The following is a 13853-nucleotide window of genomic DNA, read 5'->3' as shown; positions in this document are numbered from 1 at the left end:
GTCTCCCGTCCTCCCTCCCGTCCCCCGCTCCGCCCCGGGTCCGGTCACACTGACCTGGCGGCCGCCCAGGCGGCCCCGAGCTCCCGGAAGTACTGTGCGTCGAAATGGTCCAGCACGACCCCGCACACGCGCTTCGCCACGCTCCGCCCAGGCCCCGCTCGCAGCTGCGGGCGAGAAACAGCGGTTGACGCGGCGGCCCCCACGACGGGAACACGTCCAGTCGGTGCCCATGCGGCTCCGGCACGGACCGACGGCGTCACGACCCTCCTACGAGAGATGACCCGGGCCCCGGCGGCCCCCACGACGGGGACACGTCCAGACAGTGCACGCGCGGGGCGGCTCCGGCACGGACGGACCGCGTCACGACCCTCCTATGAGGTGATCCGGCCCACGGCGGAGCCGGGTCGGGGCGGCCGCCAGCGTCCACGGCGGAACCGGCTCACACCCGGCAACTGGGTGGAAAGCACACGGAGTCTGCACCTTGGGACTCCTCGTAAGTGTAAAACTACTCCGAACCAAGCTTATTCAGAGAAAATCCCCGTGTCCCGCGGACGCCCTGCGCCGCTGTCCCCGCCCCCTCATCCGCGTCTCCGCGCCCTCTGCCGGGTCACCAAGCCCTCCAGAGGCGCGGCGGGTCCGCGGGAGGAACCGCAGAACCTCGACTGCCCGCCCCTCCCGCCGCCCCGGCGGCGCACGATAACCGGCTCGGTCAGGACGCCCCCGGGGCCCGGTCCTCACTCGGGTCAACACCATCCCGCTGGGACACGCCAGACGCGAGTTGCACACCACGCGGCACCGAAAGCTCCAGGAACCAAAACAGACGGGCTTCCGAGTTCCGCCGGAAGCAGCTTTCATCCCTCACGTTTCCTGTTCAACGTCTCGCGAGACACTGCGCTCCCTGTGTTCTCAAAATCTTGCCAGAGGCCTAGGTCCCGCGAGAGGCACGAGCGAAGTTTCTTCTGCGGCCGGCTGGAGGAGGCGGTGCCTACTCCCGGCGGGGGCGCGGCTGGGGGCGGGGGCGGGGGCGGGGCCTGAGCGGCCGGCCCGGTGCTGGACCGCCTGGCTGCCGTGTGCCTAGCGCTCTGGAGAGCAGGCGTGTCGTTGTCACTCTCAGGTCTTGTCGTATCGTTGTTGTTTCTAAAAGTCCTCAGAGGCGAAACTCGTCACTGAATTAATCCGTCAAATCTGATGGCCCCAGGCGCCCAGATGTTCAGAACTCGGGAAAAAGGAGTGGAAACGGTCACGAGTTCCGTCACATAGCCTGCTGGGATCATGTCTCTCTCAGTGGGGGGGTTCAATGACTGAATCGGTTGAATTAGACAACTGAAGCGCGTACACAGAGGCTGCGACGCGGTGACAGCCGAGGTCCGCTGCTGCTGTGCGCGATCCCGCTGTCACGACCTCTGGTGCTCGTCCCGGCCCGAGGCCCAAGACCCGGGACCCGAGGGCCCGAGACCCGAGAGCCCGAGAGACGGGACCCAAGGGCCCGAGACCCGAGGGCCCGACGCCCGAGACCCGAGAGCCCGAGACCCGGGACCCGAGGGCCCGAGACCCGAGAGCCCGAGAGACGGGACCCGAGGGCCCGAAGACCCGAGACCTGAGAGCCCAAGACCCGGGACCCGAGGGCCCGAGACCCGAGAGCCCGAGAGACGGGACCCGAGAACCCGACGCCCGAGACCCGGGACCCGAGAGCCCGAGAGACGGGACCCGAGAGCCCGAGAGACGGGACCCGAGGACCCGACGCCCCAGACGCGGGACCCGAGGGTCCGAGAGCCCGAGAGCCCAAAAGCCCGAGACCCGGGACCCGAGGGCCCGAGACCCGAGAGCCCGAGAAACGGGACCCGAGACCCAGGACCCGAGGGCCCGAGACCCCAGAGCCCGAGAGCCGAGAGCCGGGACCCGAGGACCCGACGTCCGAGAGGCCGAGACCCGACGCCCGAGGGCCCGAGAAACGGGACCCGAGGACCCGACGCCCGAGAAACGGGACCCGAGGACCCGACGCCCCAGATCCGGGGCACGAGGACACGGGACCCAGCACCCGAGGACCGCAGCGACCTGCCCGCCAGCGCCGCCCGCCTCGCCGGTCCAGACGGCGGAGCCACCAGGTTATGACAGCGGCCGCAGCCTGTGTGCTCCACTAGTGTCACTCCCGAGTGCGCCCTCGTCACAGCGGTTAGCGGTCATCAGAGAAAATGGGTGGAATGTGGGCCCTGTATTTCGTGAGCGTCATCGTTTTGAGACCCTCGATGCTCACAGTATCGGTGGAGGTGTATACTATAGGTGCAGATCTCAGGACCGTGTAAAAACAGGTGTCATCACCGGTAATGTGATTTGAAGCTTAATATATTTATTTATTTAAACAAGTTCCCCAATAATCTAAAAATGAACTTAGATTTGGTGCAAAAGAAAATATAGTATTGAGGAGTGAAATGATTAAATTCATGCAGTTTGTTGGATCTTTAGGAAGAAGTCATTAGTCTACCTGTCAGCCTCTATATTTACAGAGATTTTATATAATTTAATTTTTCTGTGCTCATTATAGAATGTTGCGTTTAATGAATTAATGTGGTAGTATATTTGCAATGTAGACATATAAAAGACTTTTAAGGAGGTAGTAGAAATCGTATATATATATTTCAATTAAAGAGAGGGGATGTGTTATGCTTGGAAAGAGGTCATCATCGTTCTATTGTATTGTTTTGTGACTATTTTAGCATATTTCTGTTCTCTCGTTTTAGATAAACTAGTGCTCATTGAAGAAAATTATCTTAAAAAGCCTATGAGAAATTAAAATTAGGCATAATGTCACTAAAGATAATCACTATTAACATTTTGGTGTATTTCTCCAATTTTATACATTTCCAAGATTGATCAAAAGGATTTATATATAAAAGTTGATCAAAAGTTTTTATAAGCATTTTCTCATATTAAAAATTCTTCATATACATCACTTATAAAAGTTGCATAGTATTCAAAGGTATGGAGGTTATCATATTTACTAGCTATCTCCTTATTATTGATAAACATTTTTGCTCATGAATCTTTGCATGTCTGTTAATCTTATAATTTTTTATTATGTCCTTAGTTTGGGTAAGTTTTCAAATCTTAGTTATATTTCTTTTGTAAATTACCTGCTCAATTCCACTTATCTATAAATGTCTTAGTGCTATTTTTATTTATATTTATATTAGAAATGTTAACCATATCACATTTTCGAATACTTTTCCAATTTTTCTTACAACCATTTGACTTTGTGTGAAAATATTTTAGATTTTTATGCAGTCAGTTGAGTTTGTAATTGATTCCATTGCTTTCAGGCTTGAAAATTTCTTCCCACAGAAGGAATCTACTTCTGTTTCTTTCTCTCTTTTTTTTTTAAAGTTTAACCTTTACTATTTAACCCATTAATCTATCTAGAATCGATATTAATCTATCACGAGATTGTTAATGGATTTCTCTGACTTCATACCAAATAGCTACTGAAGAATAAACAAAGGTCCACCCTGAGTTTTAAGAGTGGAAACTGTTAGAAGCAGATTTGTTTTAAACCACTGTAGACATGAGAAATTGAGCTGACACAAATACCAGAAATTGTATTAGTTGTTTTTTTTCTTATAGTGTTAAAGAATGAAGCAACTTAAAAAGGACTTACCACTAAGCAGGAAAAGAACTTTTACATACCTGAGCAATTTTATTGTGAAGTCGCTTGATCTAAGTGTTTCAGAATAAGTACACTTTATAGACTATCTCCAATACTGTGTTTTATGAATTTTCATATTTATATAAAACATTTCTCAAAACCCTTCATGTTCACATAGAGGTTTATGTGTCAAAAAGGTAAAGATAGGCTTTGTAGTAAAACAATCTGACATCGAGAGCTTTAGCCTCTTAACACAGAGATGGAGAAAGACAGCGGAGGCCTGCGGTCAGAGCAGGAGGACAAAGCACACTCCAGGCCTTTCATGTCAGGTGAGCTGCTGGTCACCTGAGGCTCTCCCTGTGTTATTTTAGGTCTCCAAAGTGCGTGCACAAACTCCAGCAGACAGTCGGGACTGGGAAATAAATATAATAACTTGTATTTTTATTTAATTTTATCTAATCTTTTATAACATTTTTTAGGGGAGTATAGTACAGGGTGCAGTAGAACATGCATGCAACTATCATGGGCTGAAACTTGTCGCCTCAAAATCCGTATGTTGAGGCCCTAACCCCCAGCACCTCAGAAGGTGACTGTATTTGGAAAAAGGGCCTTTCCAGGGGTGATTATGTTAAAAGGAGGCCTTTGGGGTGGGTCCTAATGCAATCCAACCGGTGTCCTTATAAAAAGTGGAAATTTGGGGGCCGGCCCCGTGGCTTAGCGGTTAAGTGTGCGTTCTCCGCTACTGGTGGCCCAGGTTCGGATCCTGGGCACGCTGGGATGCACCGCTTCTCCGGCCATGCTGAGGCCGCGTCCCACATACAGCAACTGGAAGGATGTGCAACTATGACATACAACTATCATACTGGGGCTTTGGGGAAAAAAGGAGGAGGATTGGCAATAGATGTTAGCTCAGAGCCAGTCTTCCTCAGCAAAAAGAGAAGGATTAGCACGGATGTTAGCTCAGGGCTGATCTTCCTCACAAAAAAAAAAAAAAGTAAAAAGCGGAAATTTGGACACTCTGAGACACTAGGGGCGAATGCCCACAGAAAAGAGACCGCGTGAAGACACAGGGAGGAGGCCGTCCGTAAGCCAAGGAGAAAGGTTTCAGAAGAAACCAACCCTGCCGACACCTTATCTTGGTCTTCCAGACTTCAGAAGTCGGAGGAAATAAATGTCTGTTGTTTAAGCCACCTGGTCTGTGGTACTTTGTTATGGCGCCCCTGGTGAACTGATAGGATAATTCAAATGTAAATGTATACTAAAAATGTTTACTGAAAAGGGTGATTATGAAAATTTGGAATAGCATAGCATATAGAACTGAGTATCAAATAAAATATTATCATAGTAAAAGAGCAGTTAGCAAAGATCAGCTGCAAACATCATCACATATTCTATAGGTGAATGTCTCTGGGCTCTTCACAGGAAGTTTTACATATTAAGTGAATTCTAGTCCTTTATTTGGCACTTATAAGAGCATTTAATTTTAAACTTACAGAAAACATGGCACTTAATTTTTATAAAATTATTAATTTGCTTCCCCAATTATAAAAGTAAGCCAAATTACAAAAGACTAGTTTGAAAAATTGAGGAAAACGCACAATCAGTAACTAAAAAATTCACTATTAGCATTTTGCAACGTTTCTTTCTAGTGTTGCTTCCACTCATAGTTTTATACTTGAAATCACTTACATACAATATCGTATATATGTTACATATGCTTTCACACAGAAAGGCATATAGAATTATTTTTAAATGAGTAAAAATATGTCTTTGGGTCAGTAGCTTTAGTCTAACAAAAGACAGACATTGAATCATCTAGAATCTTAAAGTGATATGATGTTATTTTTAACTTTCCCACATACATAAAAACTTGAGCCTAGAAAAAAGTTTTTCATGTAAAATAAAAAATTCATTATTTCAATCTATTGACTTAAAATGTCTTTCAATAATCATATTTAAAAAATCCTTTCCAGGGCCGGCCCTGTGGCTTGGTGGTTAAGTGCGCGCGCTGCGATGCTGGCGGCCCGGGTTCGGATCCCAGGTGCGCATTGAGGCACCACTTCTCTGTCCAGCCTGAGGCCGAGTCCCACATACAGCAACTAGAAGGGTGTGCAGCTGTGACATACAACTATCTACTGGGGCTTTGGGGGCAAAAAATAAATAAAATCTTTAAAAAAAAAAAAAAAATCCTTTCCTCTTTTATTACCCAAAAGAAATCACTTAAGTTTATCAAATGAAAAGTAAAACAGCATACTGATATAAATTATTTTTATTGTGTGAAAAATGTCATAATTCATGATGATTAAGAATAAAAATGCAGCATATAACAAAATAGGCATTTACTTGTTAAAAGCCACCTAGATTTACAAAGTGTCTTTTAGAATATTTTTAGAATGCTTTAAGATAACAAATTAATTTTTTGAGAAATATATATATAAAACATTCCACTTTGTCATATATTTTAAACATTTTTATTAAATGGACTCAGTAATTATTGTACACTGCAGTGCAGTAATCACTGGTAGGAAAATAAATTTTAAAAACATATTTATTCTCAAACTAGATGAATATTAAGAAGATGACAAAAGTATGTTTAATTTTTAAAAAATGAATAAATGTAAATGTTACAAAAAGAACCAACAAGATGTGCAAACAAGTTTTTTCTCTAAACTCTAGTTCAAAATTTACATTCTGTCTCCTTGTGTTGTTTTTCCTTACATTTCAGCCACCTATCAAATTCAGGTTGTTATGAATTTTATATCTGAAGGAGGATGCTTGTTACTCAGTGTGCTAGGTAGGTCCATGTACAAAACTCCAAGAAACCACGTATGATGCTGACTAGGGTAGTTAAGTGACCTGATTAATTAAAGTTGAATGAGTTAAAAGATGTGAATAAGATGTGACGCTCTGAAGTAAAATTCTAAAAGTAAATGATCACATTAAACTGCCTTAGATGTACCTATCCTGTTACTGTCAGATTCCAGGGTGCGTCTGTGGTCGGTACAAGGTAGCAAATGGCCGATTTCAACACGGTGATACAGGAACCACACTGCGTATCGTATTTTCTCCTTGATATAAATGTATGCTTTCAACTAAATGCAACATTATGAATCTATTTCTCAAAATATTAACTCTGAAAGTTTGTCTAAATGCCAAATGAATACAGAATCCTGGAGGATGCCCTTCTTCAGTGCAAGAGAAGTAATATTTTATGCTGAAATTATTTCTTTATAAACGTAATTGTAAACCAACATTTTTATTCTTACTGTAGTACCCAAGCATCTCTCGGTTGTAAAACACATGTCTCTGGACCTACAGAAACTTTCCAGTCTTTTTGCCTTTAATTGCAAGGCACAAAAGGATCAGAATGACCTGAAGTCACCGCAGCTTCTGAGACAACAGGGAGTCACAGGAGCTCTTGGACCCAAAAGGTCCAACCTTGAAAGAGGTGTCTATTGGGACTTTTAATAATATTTCACATAACATTTTTATTAATTTAAAAAGCATTTAGGTCAAAAGGTATTTCAAGTCTCTTTCATTCATTGGGATCATCACCAAAGAAAACAACAAAAAATTGAACTCTGTCCTTGGGTAGTGCTGTCAAGTAACATAATTTGGTAGAATAAAGATCTGAGAATCTATTTTAAAAAGGTATTATTTTAAAATTAAGTGCAATTAGGACGTACACTTAGAGAAAAATACTATTATAAAACATACCTCAAACCATATAAATATATCATGTTTGTAAAGTTCATGTTTGTCAAGTAAATCAACTCCATTTTCCAGACAGTTTAAACAAAGCATCTATAGAAAAGTGCACAGTCAATATCATAGTAATTAAAATTCTTAAACAAAAGTTTCAGAAAAATATAAAAAGTTAAAAATTTAGGTTATAAATTCCCAAGAGTTCCCCTTCCATGCACATGTATCTTACAAAAATGTTTAAGATACAGAAACAGAGACTATTAGACAAACAGTAAAGAAAGTGTGCAGAGTCCATTGGCTCTTCTGAAGAGGTTTTTCCCTCAGGAACATGCCAGTGAGTGGGATGCATAGACCAGGGTCGATGCTAACTTTCGCTGACTTAATGCTCATCCCATCTGCTGGTCCTTTTCCTTCCATTTTTTTTTCAGCCATGAAGAACACGGATAAGTAATGATCAGGTCAGTCGTCTTGGGCTATTAATCTCCTCACGGGAGTTGCTATGGTCATCCTGCCCAGTCATCAGTGTTCAGGGTTTTTCTTCTTTGAGGAAGAAGGTCCTGCAGTTCTTGCTGGTACTGAGAGTGCTCATCCACGTGACTTGGTTATGAGATCACATCGTGAGCATCACTGTTGGGTCTCTGTCGCACGGCCACGGGAGGCAGTGGCTTCCCATAGAAATCTACATAAAGAAGGGATACCAAAAACACAAAACAGTTATGGTAAATCAAGATTTTTGACACAATTCATTATTTTCCAACCAATGCCTTTAAAAGAGTAAGACACAGACTTGACAAGTGAGGCGATGGGTGGGGAGAATAGAAAAAAAAATCAAAATCCAAGAAAACTTCAATGAATTTCAAAACACAACCACTACAGTAAATTCCTAGCTCTACATTATCAATTAATCTCTACTTGATTTAATAAAAAGCTGCACCTAATGTATATATTATTATTTTTATTTTTATTTTTTTTGCCAATCTTCCACTATTTGTATGTGGGTTGCCGTCTCAGAATGGCCGCTGACAAGTGGTGTAGGTCTGCGTCCAGGAACCGAACCCAGGCCTCCAAAGCAGAGGGTGCTGAACTTAACCACTACACCACGTGGCCAGCCCCTATATTGTTATTTTTTATTCCAAATACATGTTCACATTAGAACTGAACAAATAACAAATATTCAGAATCTAGGGATCCTGTTGCCAAAGCCTTGATAAGCCCTAACAATCCATGTTCTTATCCAATGGCTATTACTTCTAGGTATTTTGGGAGAATTAATTAATAATCTTAGTGTTCTGGTAAGTAGGAATCTTTTACAACGATGCTTCAATATAGTTCAGTGATTTAGGATATATCTGATACAAAAAAGTCTACTTTGGGGCCGGCCCTGTGGCTTGGTGGTTAAGTGCGCGCGCTGCGATGCTGGTGGCCTGGGTTCGGATCCCGGGTGCGCATCGAGGCACCGCTTCTCCGTTCATCCTGAGGCCGAGTCCCACATACAGCAACTAGAGGGATGTGCAGCTACGACATACAACTATCCACTGGGGCTTTGGGGGGAAAAAATAAATAAAATCTTTTAAAAAAAAAAAAAAAAGTCTACTTTGTACTTCATAATAAGTTCCTATTCCTTAATTATCATAAATTGACGTATAAATTTAATAGCATATGTAAACCTTCAATATGTAATTATTTTATGCCCTGCTACCTTAAAATTATTCTAGAAGCACAGGTGTTCAGGATCACTTGAAATAACTATATTGAAAACATATTAGGGGTCCGTTTCCAGTTCCGCAGGTGTCGAGAGCTTAGCTAAGCTATTCCGTGGTATTGCTGCCCTGGGATCCATCTTGTTTGGCCTGTGGCCTGTGGGGCCTTATGCAGATGCTAGCGCCTCATGCAGGCACATGCCTAGATAACAGCCTGCAGTCACAGGTACACATAAGTTCCTGACATGACTTTCACAGGGGTCCCTGTGACCAACAGTCTCCCTGGCCTTCCAGGGCCTTCCCTTAGATAAGACCCCCATGGGTTTAACAAAACTCCACTTTTTTTCATTTGAATTGACCAATCTGGGCTTAGTCTGGGAACCCCAATGCACTCCACCCACAGACTCTAATAAAGGCATGTGGCTCAGGTCCTAAAGCTCTCTGCCTGCACCACCTTGACCTCCCCCTGTAGAACCCTCAAGGCACGCCACGTACTTCCTCTAGGGCCTGTGAGTAGTAAACTTCTTTATTTCAGTTTCTGCTGTGGTCTTTCCGGAACTGAAGCCTGCCATCCAACACCCAGGGGCTCTAATAACAAACGTCAATTTAAGTCATAACAGCCTGCAAGGAGCTTGCAAGTCCCCACTCCACCCTGACAAGAAGTAAAAAGCTGAACAGACTGAAGAATCAACTCTTCTCAGATCCATATGAGAGAGGACGAAACGGGGCAAACCACTGCCCCCAGGATTGGAGAGACAGGCAAAACAGGGCGTCTCAGTTTACTGGAGCCAACATTCACGAATGGAGCTGCCGAGGGAACCAGGGCCAGGCAGGAACCCTGAACCGAGACTGACGAAGTGCTGGAGGCTCAGCGTGCACCAGTCTGAGAGTTAAAAACTCCAGGGAGATGAAGTCCTTGGAGGACCCCCACGGTACTGTGAGGTTTATCTCCAGGAGCTTGAACAAATTCCCATGCTAAATATTGGAGAAAAATTCCCTCCTGCCTCTGGCAGGGAAGGGTGAAGGCACCACTCTGAAACACCCAAGCACACGCTGTTCTTTGAACGAGGCCTGCCCTCAGGGGAAACTAGTTACCAGAGTCTCGCCTGCTGGGGTATCATGAGAGCCTAACTGACCTGAGGAAGTGAAAGACCAACTCCAGCTGGCTCTGGACATCCTGTCGCACCTAATGCAGGAGAAAAAACCTGAAACTCTTGTGAAGTTCACAGTCCAGAGGCTCACTAAAGATGGAGACTTAATCACAGGATTCTAGAAGGCTTCCCCTTCCCCCACAGGTCACCACCACGTCACTAAAGGCCTATTACAGCAATTCCTTTTACCTGGTACATCATGTCAGGCTATCGAGAAAAAGTTACAAGGCACATCATACCAAAAGGCAAAAAACACAATTGAGGAGAGAGAGCAAGCATCAGAACCAGACATGGCAGGGGGCTTGGAATTATCAGCTCAGGAATTTAAAACAACTAGCACTACTATGCAAAGGGCTCTAACAGATAAAGTAGACAGCATACAGTGTAAGCAGAGAGATGGAAATCCTAAGAAAGAACCAAAAAGAAACACTAGAGATAAAACATACTGTAACAGAAATGAAGAATGCCTTTCATGGGCTCATTAGACTGGACATGGCTAAGGAAAGAACCTCTGAGCTAGAGGGCATATCAAAAGAGACCTCGAAAACTGAAAAGCAAAGAGAACAAAGACAAAAGAAAACAGAACAGAACATCCAAAGACTGTGCGGCAACTACAAAAGGTGTAAAGTACACATAGTGGGAACACCAGAAGGAGAAGAGAAACAGAAAGGACAGAGGCCGTATTTGATGCAATAATGACTGAGAATTTCCCCAAATTAATGTCAGACACCAAACTACAGACCCAGGAAACTCAGAGAACACTGAGCAGGATAAATGCCCAAAAAAACACATCTAGGCACATCATTTTCAACTTAGAAAAAATCAAAGAAAAGAAAAAATCCTGAAAACAGCCAGAGGAAAAAAACACCTTTCCGATAAAGGAACAAAGATAAGAATTACAGCCAACTTCTCCTCAGAAATCATAGAAGCAAGAAGAAAGCGGAGTAAAATATTTAAAGTTTTTAGAGAAAAAACTCCACCAACCTAGAATTCTGTACCCTGCAAAAAAATTATCCTTCAAAAGTAAAAGAGAAATAAAAACTTTCTCAGACAAACAAAAATTGAGGGAATTGGTTGCCAGTAGACCTGCCTTGCCAGAAATGTTAAAAGAAGTTCTTTAGAGAGAAAGAAAATGATATAGGCAAGAAACTCAGATCTACATAAAGAAAGAAAAAGTATCAAAGAAGAAATAAGTAAAAGTAAATGAAAACTTATTTTTCTTATTCTTAATTATCTAACAGATAACTGTTCAAAATACTAATAGCAATAATGTATTAGATTACGCATGCTTATGTATATACCTTACGTATGCATGTATATATACATATATATGTCTGCAGATGCTTACAGCTACGTGAAATGAATGACAACAAGGAAGGGGCAAAAGGAAGGAATTAGGATAATTTGGTTATTAGAGGTACTTGCTCTGCCCGTTAAGTCGTAGAGTGTTATTTGAAAGTGGACTTGCATTAGTTGTAAATGTATATTGCAAACTCTAGGGCAGCCACTAAAAAAAGTAAAAAAAAAATTAGTATAACTGATATGCTAATAAAGAAGAGAAAATAGAATCATATAAAATGCTCAATTAAAACCACAAAAGGCAAAAAAAGAGGAGAAGACAGAAATAGAAACAAAGAACAAGGGCAACAAATAGAAAACAGTAATGGATAAGGTAGATATGATCCAGCCACACCAACAATCACTCTGAATGCCCACGGTCCAAATGCAACAATTAACAGACAGATTGTCAGAGTGGATCAAAAAACATGACCCAACTGTATGTTGTCTACAAGAAAACCACTTTAAATATAAAAATCTATTAGGAGAAAATGATTTTTCAAGCAGCTATAAATTCAAAGCAACTCCTAAGGATGCAAGCCCTAACAAATCTTAACATAATGGTGTGACACAATGAGTTAAAGGCATGGATTTCAAAGCTGGACAGACCTAAGGTTCAAATCCCGATGCTGCCACTTATTACCTGTGTGACCCTTAGGTATAGGTTTCTCATGCACAAAATGGGAATATCACTGCCCCTGTTACAAGGTTATTGGGAGAATTAAAATGAAATAACATACCTAAAGTGCTTAGCAATACGCCAGGCACATGGTACACACAGTTATTATCATTGCTATAATTAAAATTATAACAGACAATTATTTTGATAAATTTAAAGTATGTCTTTTCTCTTTTCTAATTTCTTATTTTCAAAATTAATGAGAATTTTAACACACAACAGAACTCACAATTAAACCAGAGCGAATATAGTGTCTAATATGTTTTACTTCTGGAATTTAAAAGTACCCTCCTAAAACGATAAATCAAATACACATGGCAAGAAGTTTCTTTTTCCCTTCCAAGAAATTATTTTATTTTTGCAGTTGATTTTGTATTATTTCTTTGCCAGAAAATGAAATCATTCTATACAAATTTCTTATTGCCTTACCTGTAGGGGATATAAGTTGATTTTAGTGACAACCGAAAGGACCAACTTAATTGCTAACACATTTTTATAAAGTGCTTCAAACTTTTTAACGTGAAACATTGAAGAGTAGTAAAACGACATACAAAATTTTATCTTCATTCCTATTTTAAGATTTAAAAATATTCTTTAGTTTGTGCACATGGTATTTTTGGCTAACAGAATCTCTGATTTATTTCTCATAATGCATAATAACATAACACGTTGATGAAGTACAATTCAGAATGTTTTCTGAGTGCATCCATCTTACCTGCTACACCAAGCAAGCTGTACAGACAATAAAAGCAATTAGAAAAGTTGACTCAAATTGCTATCAAGTAAATGTCTGTAATCAAAGAACAAGTAAGAATCTGCCTTAAAAATCCTAACCTGACTATAACAAATTGTTTTTTATCTCAGTAAATTTTCAGTGCCAAACCAATTGCAGTTAACTTTTAACTCCCTTCCCTAGAGCCACATGTATTGTCTACTTGCCATCAACCAAATACAAAGAAATTTGCACAAAGTCAGGGAAGAGAAGAGAATGCAATTATAAAATTGGCATCTCCCAGCATCTCAGATGAAGATCTCACCATAAACCCTGAAAACTAATTTAAGCTTTTTTATTAAAATTTTTAATTTATTATACCCACTTTCTTCCCCATTAGTGAAAGCAGAGTTGATCATACATTTTTTTTTAACCCAGGTTAGATACACTTTGACTTGAAAATATCTTTATTACTTATTCCCATAAATTTAAAACTTGTGAAGTTAGTGTTTTCTGCTCTGGGAAGCTAAATTTATTGATACACATTGAAAATTAACTGAAGTATTAGAATATGGTGGTCTTAAACTTAACTAATTTATTATAATTCTTTCCCAGGAGTTCTAATTTAAAAACAAACACAGGGAAATGAGGAAAAACAAAACAAAACCACCACCTTCGCAGTCCATTTTCAACATTTTTTTCCACTTGCCCTTGACTATAATGTCTCCCTGGGAAGCCACCATCAGTTCTTGCTCCTCATTCTACATACTCTCCCTCAGAAACAGGAAACTAACATTCCCTCAACTGCACTCATTCAGTAAACAATTACAGAGCATCTCTTGTGCGCAAAGCATTCCTATTGTGTGACGACAGCTGAAAAATAATCTACCTCCGTACACTGCCACCCACCCGGTCCTTCTTTCCTCCT

The 13853-nt window shown here is 42.0% G+C and overlaps 2 protein-coding genes across 13 annotated transcripts in view; both read right to left on the bottom strand.

Annotated features, from left to right (window-relative positions):
- The window catches only part of NSUN3 (NOP2/Sun RNA methyltransferase 3), a 187543-nt gene extending 186673 nt beyond the window's left edge, over nucleotides 1-870 (bottom strand). For 9 of the 11 annotated variants that reach the window (XM_087439467.1, XM_087439463.1, XM_087439469.1 and 6 more), the window contains exons 1-2: nucleotides 739-870; nucleotides 55-164 (exon numbers count right to left, since the gene is read on the bottom strand). In XM_087439467.1, the coding sequence (XP_087295593.1) occupies nucleotides 55-164; nucleotides 739-855 (227 nt within the window). In that variant the 5' untranslated portion in view covers nucleotides 856-870. Of the gene's footprint in view, nucleotides 1-54; nucleotides 180-738 lie in introns of those variants that run through there. The other 2 variants (XM_087439461.1, XM_087439460.1) reach the window with 2 other exon arrangements.
- Nucleotides 871-5894: 5024 nt separating this feature from the next.
- Nucleotides 5895-13853, bottom strand: part of ARL13B (ARF like GTPase 13B) — an 81414-nt gene continuing 73455 nt past the window's right edge. For both annotated transcript variants that reach the window (XM_087439457.1, XM_004439926.3), the window contains one exon: nucleotides 5895-8024. In XM_087439457.1, coding sequence (XP_087295583.1) covers nucleotides 7948-8024 — 77 coding nt within the window. In that variant the 3' untranslated portion in view covers nucleotides 5895-7947. The remainder of the gene's footprint in view (nucleotides 8025-13853) is intronic.

The sequence above is a fragment of the Ceratotherium simum genome, chromosome 15 (genome assembly GCF_057802395.1).
Source record: "Ceratotherium simum simum isolate JZ-2026a chromosome 15, ASM5780239v1, whole genome shotgun sequence".
Classification (NCBI taxonomy): Eukaryota; Metazoa; Chordata; class Mammalia; order Perissodactyla; family Rhinocerotidae; genus Ceratotherium; species Ceratotherium simum.
Note: the sequence above shows the minus strand (reverse complement) of the source record. Positions and strands in the feature narration are given on the sequence as shown.